Genomic DNA, 16665 nt, shown 5'->3' with positions numbered 1-16665 from the left:
TTAGGCCCGATTCACATCTGCATTCGGTGTTCAGTTTGGGAAGTCCGCTTTGGGACCCCGAACGGAAATCTATACACATTAAAAAGCGGTAAGCTAAGAAGCCACACGGACCCCATAATCTATAATGGGGTCTGTGTAGTTTCCGCACAAATCATGTGGAGAGAAAAGTACTGCAAGTACCTAATATACATTCCTAAAATAACCAATAATATTTGGATCTCTAAAACGCAGCCCCTGAACACCTAACTCCATGCCAAACAAAGGTTTTAGACAGACTGTGTTGGATTTCTTGAATTTGGAACTCAAAATTGATCTGAGATACTTTATGCCCAACTTTGTCTTTTCTAGTGCTGACTTCTGAATAAGGAGAATGGGAAGAAGTGGATATAATAAAGCAGCTGATGATAGGCTTCTCATATGTCATATCCTCTTAGATCAATACAAAGCAGTGCCCTAAGAAGGATTAGAAGCTACTTGGAGCTCTACGATTTGCACATAAGAATACTTGCCAGCTATAGTGAACATAGTGGAATGACAAATAGCAATAACATTGAACAGAGGTATGACAGATTGAATGGATCAGCAGTATCCATTATTTACTAGTAGTATTGATTTATGTATGATATTTATCCTTATAATGTTACACAATTCCACACTGACTTACTCGATGGATTAATGGAATTTCTGCAAAAAATGTCATGGATACCACAGGTTTGCAATAGAAATAATGTGACCAGAAGAAAACAAAATGCCACATGTCAACTGTTTTTACATAGGTTACTGATCCCTGAGATGATCTCTAATAAATATGGAGTTATACATCAGATGGGAAATTAATTGTTAATATGGATACTTTCCCTAAAGTATACTGACATGATGATATTCGATCTCTCTTATCCATGTATTAGACCATTACAGTAACATAGCACAATACAATATAAACTATGCAGTTTACCAAAGATAAGCACTGACCACTACAAAGATAATCGACTACATTGATTACTATGTCAGCAAAAATAAGAGAGCATGCCTGTCAGTGAATGGAGACAGACGTGGAATTCTCCAGCTCAGGTTATCAATGACTTAACCGACTCAAACAGCCCTTAAAGAAGACCTTTCATGTGTTCATATACTGCAATTTTATATACCACATGAAAGCCGGCAGTGAGCGGAATTCAGCGCATTGTCGGCTTTCCCGTTAGGGTTCCCCGGGGCTGGAGATATTGGTGCAGTTATCGATCATGGTTGGGGCTGACAAATTACTGGGAGACATTGGTGAAGACTCAGCAGCCATGGTATGCTGATAGACTAATGACACAGTAATAGCACTAATAAGAAAGTTAAAAGATGATTTTAGTGACTGGAGCAGAAAGTTTAAGACAAGGGCCTTGAAAGGAAATATTTTCTGAAATACTACCTGCACTATGGGCCAAACAGGAGAGGTAGTGGAAGATTATGCAGGTAAATAAGCGACTAAACATGGCTGGATGACAGCTTTGACTGTGCTGTAAATATACAGGGGTACAGTCTACTCAGAAAAGACTGGATAAATAAGAGAGGGGGGAACGGTTTACTTCTATAGAAATCCTGCCTAAAGCCCATATTGCAAGACCAAATCTGGAAGGAGAATGAACACACAGTTCGTATAAGTGGAAATAAGGGGAGGGAAAAATAACTTTCTAAATAGCATAATTTATCAAAAATGTATAGTTACCCATATCCTTGCGGCGGTCATGTGACTGCCCCAGGGACATTTACTGGTTATGCAGTGACGATCTATTTCCACATTTCCGGAAACGGAACGTCACTATTACTTCCCCTAATCCATTCCATTCCATTTACCTCTCTTCCTTCCAGGCGTCTTCCTGCAGGACAGCAACCCATCTATTTTTTGACTACCGGCACACGCTATAGTCCTAGTGCTGCTCTGTGCTCTGCAGCCGATCACCTACCTCTGCTACGCTGGCATAATATTACGTGGGTTACACCGGCATCATTTTGCAAGAAAACGTCAATGTGGGGCCCAATCACAAGCCTCAGTGGTCTCTGATGTTATTCATGATGTCTCTAAAACCAGAAGAGGATGAAATATCCACACCTTAGTCCAGGAAAGGTGAGTAACACAGTTTATTATGTTTAATCACCTCCCCTAGGCCTCATCCTATTATATTCTGGGGTCTGAAGAAACCTGTATGGCCAGGACTAAACTGTTGGGTGGATCCTACCACAATGAATGCAAAAATCCAAGGTGCACACAAAACATACTCTCAGTAAAGCCCGGTGGCCTTCGACCTTAAGGTATAGAGTGGGGGCCAGTGGGCTGCACTATGCAAAATAGTCAGGGTAATGGCCGAGCCTCGCGGCAGGTAGTTATTACCCCCAGTGGCCCATATTCCAATGCAGCCCACCGCAAAGTTTCACCGGTGATATACATGGACAAACCGCTACTATCCACACAGAATTCAGTAATTACTAAAATCTGTAAATTAATCAAAACTGAGGAGGATGGTAGAATATTACCATTCTTGGTAATACTACCAATATTAGTCCATTCTTGCACAGTCAATGCTTGCATTTTGTCAGAATTTGTAGGTTTTTGTTTGTCCACCCGTCTCTTGATGATTGACCACAAGTTCTCAATGGGATTTAGATCTGGGGAGTTTCCAGGCCATGGACCCAAAATCTCTATGTTTTGTTCCCTGAGCCATTTAGTTATCACCTTTGCTTTATGGCAAGGTGCTCCATCATGCTGGAAAAGGCATTGTTGATCGCCAAACTGCTCTTGGACGGTTGGGAGAAGTTGATCTTGGAGGACATTCTGGTACCATTCTTTATTCATGGCTGTGTTTTAGGTAAGACAGTGAGAGAGCCGATTCCCTTGGCTGAGAAGCAACCCCACACATGAATGGTTTCATGATGCTTTACAGTTGGCATGAGACAAGACTGGTGGTAGCGCTCACCTCGTCTTCTCCGAATAAGCTGTTTTCCAGATGTCCCAAACAATCGAAAAGGGAATTCATCAGAGAAAATGACTTTATTCCAGTCCTCAGCAGTCCACTCCCTGTACCTTTTGCAGAATATCAGTCTGTCCCTGATGTTTTTTTCTGGAGAGTAGTGGCTTCTTTGCTGCCCTCCTTGAGACCAGGCCTTGCTCCAAGAGTCTCTGCCTCACAGTGTGTGCAGATGCACTCACACCTGCCTGCTGCCATTCCTGAGCAAGCTCTGCACTGCTGGTAGCCCGATCCCGCAGCTGAAACACTTTTAAGAGACAGTCCTGGCGCTTGCTGGTCTTTCTTGGGTGCACTGGAGCCTTTTTGCCAACAATGGAACCTCTCTCCTTGAAGTTCTTGATGATGCGATAGATTGTTGACTGAGGTGCAATCTTTCTATCTGCGATACTCTTCCCTGTTAGGCCATTTTTGTGCAGTGCAATGATGACTGCACGTGTTTCTTTAGCGATAACCATGGTTAATAGAAGAGAAACAATGATGCCAAGCACCAGCCTCCTTTTAAAGTGTCCAGTGGTGTCATTCTTACGTAATCATGACAGATTGATCTCCAGCCCTGTCCTCATCAACACCCACACCTGTGTCAATGGAGCAATCACTGAAACGACGTTAGCTGGTCCTTTTAAGGCAGGGCTGCAATGATGTTGAAATGTGTTTTGGGGGATAAAGTTCATTTTCTAGGCAAATATTGACTTTGCAAGTAATTGCTGTTAAGCTGATCACTCTTTATAACATTCTGAAGTGTATGCAAATTGCCATTAGAAAAACTGAAGCAGTAGACTTTGTAAAAATTAATATTTGTATCATTCTCAAAACTTTTGGCCATGACTGTACTAAAAACCTTGTTGGACATTGAGCAACGGGGTAGCGCTGTGTTTGGTTTTATTTTATTTTTGTTACTTTCAACACCTTCATGCTAAGAACACTTAGCAATTCGTATTCCTATATTTGATGCTTGTGATCATTTCTTTTTGCAAATCTGTCTTTATGCACAGCTATGGAGCCTCCTGCCGCTCCCCTAATGATCAACCCATGGGTCTTAGCACCTGTTTGTATCAACATTATGCTATTCATAATAACCTCCCTAAATGTCAAGGGGCTTAATTCCCCTTTTAAAAATCAATCTAGATATATTATGTATTCAAGGTATTCAAGAGACAGACTTAAGGGCAAAGGACACTGTTCAACTTACACATAAGCGATTCCTACATATTTTACATCCCCCAGCTTTAGGTATTAAGGTATAGAGTCTCCATGCCTGTAAGGGACACAATTTTTACTTCAAAAACTAGCCATGGATGATAGTGGGTGTTATATTATGACTAGAGATGAGCGAACACTAAAATGTTCGAGGTTCGAAATTCGATTCGAACAGCCGCTCACTGTTCGAGTGTTCGAATGGGTTTCGAACCCCATTATAGTCTATGGGGAACATAAACTCGTTAAGGGGGAAACCCAAATTCGTGTCTGGAGGGTCACCAAGTCCACTATGACACCCCAGGAAATGATACCAACACCCTGGAATGACACTGGGACAGCAGGGGAAGCATGTCTGGGGGCATAAAAGTCACTTTATTTCATGGAAATCCCTGTCAGTTTGCGATTTTCGCAAGCTAACTTTTCCCCATAGAAATGCATTGGCCAGTGCTGATTGGCCAGAGTACGGAACTCGACCAATCAGCGCTGGCTCTGCTGGAGGAGGCGGAGTCTAAGATCGCTCCACACCAGTCTCCATTCAGGTCCGACCTTAGACTCCGCCTCCTCCGGCAGAGCCAGCGCTGATTGGCCGAAGGCTGGCCAATGCATTCCTATGCGAATGCAGACTTAGCAGTGCTGAGTCAGTTTTGCTCAACTACACATCTGATGCACACTCGGCACTGCTACATCAGATGTAGCAATCTGATGTAGCAGAGCCGAGGGTGCACTAGAACCCCTGTGCAAACTCAGTTCACGCTAATAGAATGCATTGGCCAGCGCTGATTGGCCAATGCATTCTATTAGCCCGATGAAGTAGAGCTGAATGTGTGTGCTAAGCACACACATTCAGCACTGCTTCATCAAGCCAATACAATGCATTAGCCAGTGCTGATTGGCCAGAGTACGGAATTCGGCCAATCAGCGCTGGCCAATGCATTCTATTAGCCCGATGAAGTAGAGCTGAATGTGTGTGCTAAGCACACACATTCAGCACTGCTTCATCAAGCCAATACAATGCATTAGCCAGTGCTGATTGGCCAGAGTACAGAATTCGGCCAATCAGCGCTGGCTCTGCTGGAGGAGGCGGAGTCTAAGGTCGGACCTGAATGGAGACTGGTGTGGAGCGATCTTAGACTCCGCCTCCTCCAGCAGAGCCAGCGCTGATTGGCCGAATTCCGTACTCTGGCCAATCAGCACTGGCTAATGCATTGTATTGGCGTGATGAAGCAGTGCTGAATGTGTGTGCTTAGCACACACATTCAGCTCTACTTCATCGGGCTAATAGAATGCATTGGCCAATCAGCGCTGGCCAATGCATTCTATTAGCGTGAACTGAGTTTGCACAGGGGTTCTAGTGCACCCTCGGCTCTGCTACATCAGATTGCTACATCTGATGTAGCAGTGCCGAGTGTGCATCAGATGTGTAGTTGAGCAAAACTGACTCAGCACTGCTAAGTCTCTGCATTCGCATAGGAATGCATTGGCCAGCCTTCGGCCAATCAGCGCTGGCTCTGCCGGAGGAGGCGGAGTCTAAGGTCGGACCTGAATGGAGACTGGTGTGGAGCGATCTTAGACTCCGCCTCCTCCAGCAGAGCCAGCGCTGATTGGTCGAGTTCCGTACTCTGGCCAATCAGCGCTGGCCAATGCATTCTATTAGCCCGATGAAGTAGAGCTGAATGTGTGTGCTTAGCACACACATTCAGCTCTACTTCATCAGGCTAATAGAATACATTGGCCAATCAGCGCTGGCCAATGCATTCTATTAGCTTGATGAAGCAGAGTGTGCACAAGGGTTCAAGCGCACCCTCGGCTCTGATGTAGCAGAGCTGAGGGTGCACAAGGGTTCAAGTGCACCCTCGGCTCTCCTACATCAGAGCCGAGGGTGCGCTTGAACCCTTGTGCAGCCTCGGCTCTGCTACATCAGAGCCGAGGGTGCGCTTGAACCCTTGTGCACACTCTGCTTCATCAAGCTAATAGAATGCATTGGCCAGCACTGATTGGCCAGAGTACGGAATTCGGCCAATCAGCGCTGGCCAATGCATCCCTATGGGAAAAAGTTTATCTCACAAAAATCACAATTACACACCCGATAGAGCCCCAAAAAGTTATTTTTAATAACATTCCCCCCTAAATAAAGGTTATCCCTAGCTATCCCTGCCTGTACAGCTATCCCTGTCTCATAGTCACAAAGTTCACATTCTCATATGACCCGGATTTGAAATCCACTATTCGTCTAAAATGGAGGTCACCTGATTTCGGCAGCCAATGACTTTTTCCAATTTTTTTCAATGCCCCCAGTGTCGTAGTTCCTGTCCCACCTCCCCTGCGCTGTTATTGGTGCAAAAAAGGCGCCAGGGAAGGTGGGAGGGGAATCGAATTTTGGCGCACTTTACCACGTGGTGTTCGATTCGATTCGAACATGGCGAACACCCTGATATCCGATCGAACATGTGTTCGATAGAACACTGTTCGCTCATCTCTAATTATGACATGTTTTAATAATAATAATGTTCCCTACGCCCTAGTATTCCTACCTGTGTATGCACCTAAAACTAAACAGAGGTTTCTTACCAAACTCCTTGATAAAATCCACCAGGTCAGAACTGGATGCTTGATTTTAGTGGGAGACTTCAATAAAATAGCCCCCCTATTTTCGATCGCTGAATCTTTACCCTTTCCCACTCTATTCTTATGGATAAACTGCTCCTTTATAGAATACACACTGGAGTTTTGGCACTGGTCAGACCATGCACTGATGACTATGTCAGTGCATTAAAGCTCTGTAAAACCACCTTACTCCATTTGGCATGTCAATCATTTAATCCTTCAGCATCTTCACTATGGATCCTAATAGGTTTGCGGATACTCTAGCAGTATATTATAAGCCACTCTATCATCTACAACCTCCCGTTTCCACTACTCCACCTGAGGCCCATTCTGTACAGGCTTTTTTAAGGAATCTTCAGTTACCCTATAAACAATTGGTAGCCAATCTACATAAGCCAGGTATAACACAAGACAAACTGCCAAATTCTTGACCGATATCACTATACAATTTCAGAAAAATGTTCATTGATGTAAATTTACAAAGACTTTGAATTTTCCACCATCTACAGTACATATTGAGAATCCCATGTACACAAGAATTATAAAAATTGAGAGTCTTGATACCTTTTTTAATGTCTAACCAAAATGTGGATAGAATGCCAGCTTTTGAGGCTGCTTAGACCTCTTCCTCAAGCATAGTTTAAACACAATTTCTGAAGGATGCATATTTGTGCAAAAAGAGACACATAGGAATAGAATGTTTGGTGGGAGGGTGGATGGAAATTGGTACATACAAGTAAATAATTCATCAGTTCACAAGGCCCTTATCAGTTCAAAAAGTGGCCTTTATGGTTGCTTTGATTAGTGATGTGATGGCTTATTCCTGTAGAAGGACATAAACCCACATGACAGATTCAACCCCCCCCCCTCCCGGAATGTGTCAAACAAGGTCATATGTTTATATTCGCACAGCCTCCTATCTTTTTTGGATTTGAAATTTTCCCTTAAAACCAAAATTTTCATGTCCTTGATGATATTATGATCTTGATTGCTCTGCTCTGTAATCGTGTGGCGGTGTGGCCCATAAGAATGGACCATAATTTTCCATTACCTAGGTGAGATCTGCCTATTCAAAAACCTCAGCTCACTCACTTAGCCATTTATTTATGAGTCTGGGAGAAGTCGTCCCTCTGGAGATGAACGATATAAGCCTGTAAATATCAGAGATGAGGAGCCAGGTAGAGGTACCTGCTCTGCCCAGTCTTTCAAAGGCTATGGGGACTGAGACCTGTGTGGTTCTGAATTGGGCTAACACATAGTGGATTAAATGCCGATTATGAAACCACTGTAGGTACAACAGGAATGTAAAATAGTCGAAGAGCCTGAGCTCTAAAGTTGTAGGGTCAACTAGATCAGCAATACAGAATAGACCTAGCCTGCTCTAAGGATGAACCATAGCAGTCAGAGTTCCTGGGTGGAGTGGGTTATATAGGAATGATACCATAGAGTAGCAATGGGAGGCTAATGGAAAAGGCTTAGAGCAAGTAATCGGAATTGCCCATGTGAAGTGAATGGGCCCTAAGTCACCAGACTACATATCCCTATCAACTTTAAATACAAATGGTGTAAATGATTCACTGTATATGTAATTGTTTACCATCTTATTTAATTCTAAGATGATTAGTCCTTTCAACATTCTGGGATGAGATTAGGTGTACATGGTGGATATAAGTCCTAACAACTTCAGGAAGGAACTGATCGTTTTCTTTTTGGTTTTGCTTGATTGATGATATAAGACACTTCGGTAGTTGGCTATTGTGAAAAATGAATCCCTTCCAATACACTGTATTCCTGCCCTTCCAAGCCTATTCCCCACCCCCATTTCCCCTCATGCTACATTCTATTCCACAGCTAACAATTTCAGACCGGCTTTAGTTATGTTTGAATCCCTTTTCTTATTTGCTGCAGTATTTGTGATATCCCACAACATGAAAGACCATTGTAAGTTCTATATAGCTTTCCTTATTCTACTAAGCTGTATTCTTGTGTAATACATACCTGGACTGTAGTCATTCTATTTACATGAATCAATGAATTAGCACACTTCTAAAATCTCAAAGATGATAGATAGATAAATAGATAGATAGATAATGATAGGTGGAGAGATAGATAGATAGATAGATAGATAGATAGATAGATAGATAGATAGATAGAGATATATGTTATAATAAGTGAAAACAATCCCATATGAACCTTTTCCCTCTGGAGCTACATTTCCCAGTTGTTTTCAAATAAAAGCTTTTCTTTGGCTTTTGAAAATTATAAATCAATGAAGCAGAATCACTTGTACTGTGGAGAATTTTCACTTTATTAGTTCATTCAATTAAATAAAAAATAAAATAAAATACATTCAGATAGTTAAAAATACATAAAAGACACTAAAATATTAATGTATAAAAGAAACAAAACAAATAAGAAAAAAATTGTATTTCATGATTTTCCTTCCCGTTTAACTGGACACAGCATGAGATATCTGTAAACACTTGCAACCAGGCAGGAGGATGCTGTATGGCAGCTGCCCCTAGTGAGTTTGAATGGATACCGTAAGAATGGCAGGCTTTATTTCCTCACGTCCTCTGTGTTGTCTTGTTGCTCCTTCTCCAACCTCATTTCTTTCAATTCCTGTCTGTACTTCCGCTCGATAAAGCGCTTCTGATGAGCCATCTGGGGGAAGTTATCTGGGGAAAGAAGAAGAATGACATCACCTATGCTATGTCTGTTAGACATTACTCTGCTTTATCTAGATTGGCAGGACCAGAGCACACATTATTAACAGACAGACACTAAGAAACAAGGATGTGCCTGTAACAGTACACATGTAAGAGAGCTGGCTCTGGCAGATTTACCAGATCACAGTATGGACTACATGATACAAAATGCAGTGTCATGAGAGTTCTTAAACCCAAAGCATTACATTTGGTAACCGTTTTTATTAAAAAGACTCCTTCAGATTGTGGGGTCCTATAGGTATTTAATATATGTAATATTTACATACAAATAGACTAGACCTCATAGGCCAAAATTATATTCTTCTCTATAAAAAATAGTTAATAAAATTCTAGATGAAATTAAATTAAAACGAGAATAATTCTATAGATAGATATTTGTTTGGTGTGGAAATGGCACATGACAAACCTCTAGGTGAAAAGGCCTGGGCCTTACCATTGCTTGACAGTATTTCCCTCTACAGCCATGTCAGTTCTGTTACATTGCTAGGCATTTTTTCATGGAAAAATTCTATTAATTTACCCCTAAACCATACATTACTAAAAGCAAATTCTGGAGAACAGCTTCATTAACACAAATCCCTTTATACATGTGATACCTTGGAAAACTGTAAATCCACCTATGAATACCATTTTTTTATGTATACGGTTTTAAAATGCTAAGTGGAATAATTTCTTATATCTTTTATAGTGATTGTTGTGAGAGTTCCATTTTTCTGAACTTCAAATGTCCTGCTGAGTCTAACAGTTAAAGGGAATTATACACTTTTATAATATTATGGCCTATCAATGGCAATCATTTTCAGGTTAAGGTGCGTGTGAGTGTTGAGACCCCAGAAAATCAGCTGGTTTTACATGACCGCTGACATCATGAATGGGGCACTGCTACATTAACTTATCACCGCTGCTATGAAGAATATGGCAAGTGAGCACTGCAGGTTCTAACATTGCAGGACAATGTCAGGAGCAGCGGGGACAGTAAAAACAATTCATTTGCTGGGTTCCTTACACATGGCCCTACGCTGATCTATGATGGCCTATCTTAAAGATTCATTCATTTTATGTAAGTGGATAACCCCTTTAAAGGGATCCTATCATTTAAACTCAAATTTTTCTGCCTATCACGTAGGAATAGCCTTAAGAAAGGCAATTCTTCTCCTACCTTTAGAAGTCTTCTCCGCGCCGCCATTCGGTACCTAATTCGGTTTCCACTGGTAAGCTAATGAGTTCTCTCACAACACTGGGGGTGGGCCTCAGTGCTCAAACAGCACTGGGGGCATCCCCAATGCTGCAAGAGAACTCTCCAGTGCCGCCTTCATCTTCTTCAGGAACGGGGTCTTCATACGTCTTCTTCCGAAGGTTGGCTTCAAACTTCTAGGCCTTGGGCCCAGTGCAAAGCCAACTGTGCATGCCTGCCGGCCACAAGAAAATGGCTGCTTGCAATACTGTCTAAGTGGTCATTTTCTTGTGGCCGGCAGGCATGCGCAGTTGGCTTTGCCCGAGGCCTAAAAGTTTGAAGCCAACCCCTGGAAGAAGATACGTGAAGACCCTGTTCCTGAAGAAGATGGAGGCCATGCTGGAGAGGTCTCTTGCAGCATTGGGGATGCCCTCAGTGCTGCGAGAGAACTCATTTGCATACCGTCGAAAAACGGGATTTTAACCGAACGGCGGCCCAGAGAAGACATCTAAAGGTAGGAGAAGAATAGCCTCTCTTAAGGCTATTCCTGCATGATAAGCAGAAAAAATTGAGTTTAAATAATAGGATCCCTTTAAAGTATAGCACAGTAAAGGGAGCACACACTCCCTCTAGTGGTTTCTACTGGCAGCATGCATGTTCACTTTTAACTCACTTTTTAGCAATGTTCTTTCAGGTGTTTTTTTGAAGCATTTACCGGGTAAGTAGTATGCACGAATGCAGCAATGCCAAATATGTATGCTATTTTTTTTACTTGGATTATCTTTATCTTAATTTGTGATTTTTTGTGTGTAAAACTTTATTATTTTTTTTTCCACTCCCAGCTACTATGGCAACCAACTGGCACCCCATGATTGCATTGTGGGTAAAAAGGGAGCCCACTCCCACTCTCTGCACTCATTCAAAGTCCACCTGATCCTGGCTGTAAGAGCATATGTACAGCTGTCAGAATAGCTGGACACCAGGGGTGCCCTGTGTAACATAAAAAGAAGTTTTCTTAGTTACCAATGTTACAAAGAATACTGGCAGCTACCAAGAAGTTAAGAAATCACAAACCATAGAATTGTGCACCTACAAATACAGGATGATAAAAGGCAGATATTCACTGTAAAGCATATTATCTGAGCTTTATATCCTTCTCTGTAAAGTCAAGACACAAAAGACAAAAAAGAAAGAAAACTTACATTTTTCCAAGGCGTCCATAGCAGCTCCCATCTCAGCTTGCTGAATACTGCAAGATGTAAAAAAAAGAAAAAACCTCCAATTAACCTAATTACCACCATCAGCTTTAACTGAGCTTTTAAATCCTTTTAAGCGGCAATAAGACAAGAAAATGAGAAAGAGATACACAATTTTTCTTGAGGGTCTTAAAAAAAACTTTACACATTAAAACGATAGTTCTATGATTGCTTTCTGTTTCCAACGTATTAGCAAACCGTCAATTTCTTTGCCACTACTCTTTCTCATTTTTTTTTGTTTTCACAATTTCTAAACTTAGCCCACAAGCATGGAGATGTGGTTAATTGTTTTGTGTCTGAATAGCTTTAACGTGTCCCAATGCGCCGGCAAGCTCAACTGTCCTAATGAAATCCTTTATAAAGAAAAGGAAAGTGCGTTAAGCATCCAATCTCTCCTTCACAAAGAGCCTGCACACAATAACCCACTCTTCACTCCCCTTTTGATTAATGACAGTCAGCCAACAAAACCTACATTAAAAAAATCATCAACAGGCGAACGGGAGAAAAAAAAAAAAAAACCACAACCCACACAGAACCATTATTAATGGATCCTCACTAAAAAGACTGAGTAAATAATATAATAACATTTCTTCTGGATGGGTAGAACAAATCTGAAACAGAATTCAGTCACAGATGGGTAACAATAGGAGCTGTCAAAGAGCACAAGGAAAGGGGATGCAACATGGATTTTCTGTCAACCTTTCCTTCAAAGATGTCATGTTGCTGCAGAAATGTATATGGCTTTGTTCATATGTATGTAATGAACTGACAATATGTCTCTGATTTAGCTAATTACAGCTGACATTACATGCACAGGGGTATGTTATTGTGCTCATCATAAGTAACCAAGCATAATGACTCAATATTGTTCTCTACCTTGAAGTCAAGACAGGACAAGACCATAGAGGGAAAATAACGTATTAATGTGTATGATGCATATTGCATTATCTATTAATCAAACATAAAGAGAAAGCTTTTCAATTACCTCGGCCCTTTACCGCAGCCAATTCGTTCGCCTTTGAAATACACCGCAACAGTGTACGTCCTTGCATGAGAAGGTCCTACGGTTTGAAGCGTCCTTAAATTAAAAAAAAAAAAAATGGTAAGACACGTTTCTAAAAGAAAACCTCGACAAACTTTATAGAGTTGGAAATCTTATATAAGTTTCTTTAGAACACACATATATTTATTTATATGTGCAGTGCAGGAAACCTGTATCTGTTACCATTTTATAGTTGTCAAAATTACAATTCAGAACATTAGAATTGTACATTCTGTGAATTACACACTTGTGCATGAATGCTCTGGATGGTGGTGTAGGTTTTTGGTGTCATAAAGGCAGTGGCATGATAAAATGGTAAGGATTAGAGATGAGCGAACAGTGTTCTATCGAACTCATGTTCGATCGGATATTAGGCTGTTCGGCATGTTCGAATCGAATCGAACACCGCGTGGTAAAGTGCGCCATTACTCGATTCCCCTCCCACCTTCCCTGGCGCCTTTTTTGCTCCAATAACAGCACAGGGTAGGTGGGACAGGAACTACGACACCGGTGACGTTGAAAAAAGTAGGCAAAACCCATTGGCTGCCGAAAACATGTGACCTCTAATTTAAAAGAACAGCGCCGCCCAGCTTCGCGTCATTCTGAGCTTGCAATTCACCGAGGACGGAGGTTTCCGTCCAGCTAGCTAGGGGTTAGATTCTGGGTAGGCAGGGACAGGCTAGGATAGGAAGGAGAAGACAACCAACAGCTCTTATAAGAGCTAAATTCCAGGGAGAAGCTTGTCAGTGTAACGTGGCACTGACGGGCTCAATCGCCGCAACCCAGCTTTCCCAGGATCCTGAATGGAATACACTGTCAGTGTATTCCCGTATACCCGATATATACCCCCGATACCCGTTCCAACGGTGTGCCCCCCCACCTTCACCCCAGAAATACCCTGCAAGTCCCCTAGCAATAGGATTGGGGCTATATACACCCACTATTTTTGCTACTGCCATATAGTGCCATTGTCTCACTGGGAATTCAAAGAATATATTGGGCTTACATATAACTTCAATTCCAGGGAGAAGCTTGTCAGTGTAACGTGGCACTGACGGGCTCAATCGCCGCAACCCAGCTTTCCCAGGATCCTGAATGGAACACACTGACAGTGTATTCCCGTATACCCCATATATACACCCCAAATCCCCGTTCCAACGGTGTGCCCCCCCACCTTCACCTCAGAAATACCCTGCAAGTCCCCTAGCAATAGAATTGGGGCTATATACACCCACAATTTTTGCTACTGGTATATAGTGCCATTGTCTGACTGGGAATTCAAAGAATATATTGGGGTGACGTGCACCCACAATATTTGCTACTGCTATACAGTGCCATTGTCTCACTGGGAATTCAAAGAATATATGGGGGTTATGTGCACCCACAATTTTTAATACTGGTATACAGTGCCATTGTCTGACTGGGAATTCAAAGAATATATGGGGGTTACGTGCACCCACAATTTTTAATACTGCTATACAGTGCCATTGTCTGACTGGGAATTCAAAGAATATATGGGGGTTACGTGCACCCACAATTTTTAATACTGCTATACAGTTCCTTTGTCTCACTGGGAATTCAAAGAATATATGGGGGTTATGTGCACCCACAATTTTTAATACTGGTATACAGTGCCATTGTCTGACTGGGAATTCAAAGAATATATGGGGGTTATGTGCACCCACAATTTTTACTACTGGTATACAGTGCCATTGTCTGACTGGGAATTCAAAGAATATATGGGGGTTATGTGCACCCACAATTTTTAATACTGGTATATAGTGCCATTGTCTGACTGGGAATTCAAAGAATATATGGGGGTTACGTGCACCCACAATTTTTACTACTGGTATACAGTGCCATTGTCTCACTGGGAATTCAAAGAATATATGGGGGTTATGTGCACCCACAATTTTTACTACTGGTATACAGTGCCATTGTCTGACTGGGAATTCAAAGAATATATGGGGGTTACGTGCACCCACAATTTTTACTACTGGTATACAGTGCCATTGTCTGACTGGGAATTCAAAGAATATATGGGGGTTACGTGCACCCACAATTTTTAATACTGCTATACAGTTCCATTGTCTCACTGGGAATTCAAAGAATATATGGGGGTTATGTGCACCCACAATTTTTAATACTGGTATACAGTGCCATTGTCTGACTGGGAATTCAAAGAATATATGGGGGTTACGTGCACCCACAATTTTTAATACTGCTATACAGTTCCTTTGTCTCACTGGGAATTCAAAGAATATATGGGGGTTATGTGCACCCACAATTTTTAATACTGGTATACAGTGCCATTGTCTGACTGGGAATTCAAAGAATATATGGGGGTTATGTGCACCCACAATTTTTAATACTGGTATACAGTGCCATTGTCTGACTGGGAATTCAAAGAATATATGGGGGTTATGTGCACCCACAATTTTTACTACTGGTATACAGTGCCATTGTCTGACTGGGAATTCAAAGAATATATTGGGGTGACGTGCACCCACAATTTTTAATACTGGTATACAGTGCCATTGTCTGACTGGGAATTCAAAGAATATATGGGGGTTACGTGCACCCACAATTTTTAATACTGCTATACAGTTCCTTTGTCTCACTGGGAATTCAAAGAATATATGGGGGTTATGTGCACCCACAATTTTTAATACTGGTATACAGTGCCATTGTCTGACTGGGAATTCAAAGAATATATTGGGGTTATGTGCACCCACAATTTTTACTACTGGTATATAGTGCCATTGTCTGACTGGGAATTCAAAGAATATATGGGGGTTATGTGCACCCACAATTTTTAATACTGGTATACAGTGCCATTGTCTGACTGGGAATTCAAAGAATATATTGGGGTTATGTGCACCCACAATTTTTACTACTGGTATATAGTGCCATTGTCTGACTGGGAATTCAAAGAATATATGGGGGTTATGTGCACCCACAATTTTTAATACTGGTATACAGTGCCATTGTCTGACTGGGAATTCAAAGAATATATGGGGGTTACGTGCACCCACAATTTTTAATACTGCTATACAGTTCCTTTGTCTCACTGGGAATTCAAAGAATATATGGGGGTTATGTGCACCCACAATTTTTACTACTGGTATACAGTGCCATTGTCTGACTGGGAATTCAAAGAATATATTGGGGTTATGTGCACCCACAATTTTTACTACTGGTATATAGTGCCATTGTCTGACTGGGAATTCAAAGAATATATGGGGGTTATGTGCACCCACAATTTTTACTACTGGTATACAGTGCCATTGTCTGACTGGGAATTCAAAGAATATATGGGGGTTACGTGCACCCACAATTTTTAATACTGCTATACAGTTCCTTTGTCTCACTGGGAATTCAAAGAATATATGGGGGTTATGTGCACCCACAATTTTTACTACTGGTATACAGTGCCATTGTCTGACTGGGAATTCAAAGAATATATGGGGGTTATGTGCACCCACAATTTTTAATACTGGTATACAGTGCCATTGTCTCACTGGGAATTCCACAAATAATTTGGGGATTCATTCACCCTACATCTCAGGCTCTTGCCATATTCATCCAGGTTGTCAGTGCTGCACCAGCTCGTTCCCAGACAGCTCGGCCCGAAAAACACGTTACCTATATA

General features: G+C 41.7%; 1 protein-coding gene across 1 annotated transcript in view; it reads right to left on the bottom strand.

Annotated features, from left to right (window-relative positions):
- Nucleotides 1–9168: 9168 nt before the first annotated feature.
- Nucleotides 9169–16665, bottom strand: part of DROSHA (drosha ribonuclease III) — a 206783-nt gene continuing 199286 nt past the window's right edge. The window contains exons 30-32 of the mRNA XM_075270897.1: nucleotides 12957–13049; nucleotides 11918–11964; nucleotides 9169–9490 (exon numbers count right to left, since the gene is read on the bottom strand). Coding sequence (XP_075126998.1) covers nucleotides 9372–9490; nucleotides 11918–11964; nucleotides 12957–13049 — 259 coding nt within the window. The 3' untranslated portion in view covers nucleotides 9169–9371. The remainder of the gene's footprint in view (nucleotides 9491–11917; nucleotides 11965–12956; nucleotides 13050–16665) is intronic.

Source organism: Leptodactylus fuscus, chromosome 4, assembly GCF_031893055.1.
Source record: "Leptodactylus fuscus isolate aLepFus1 chromosome 4, aLepFus1.hap2, whole genome shotgun sequence".
Taxonomy (NCBI): Eukaryota; Metazoa; Chordata; class Amphibia; order Anura; family Leptodactylidae; genus Leptodactylus; species Leptodactylus fuscus.
The sequence above is the reverse complement of the archived record's forward strand: the minus strand, read 5'-3'. Positions and strand labels throughout refer to the sequence as shown.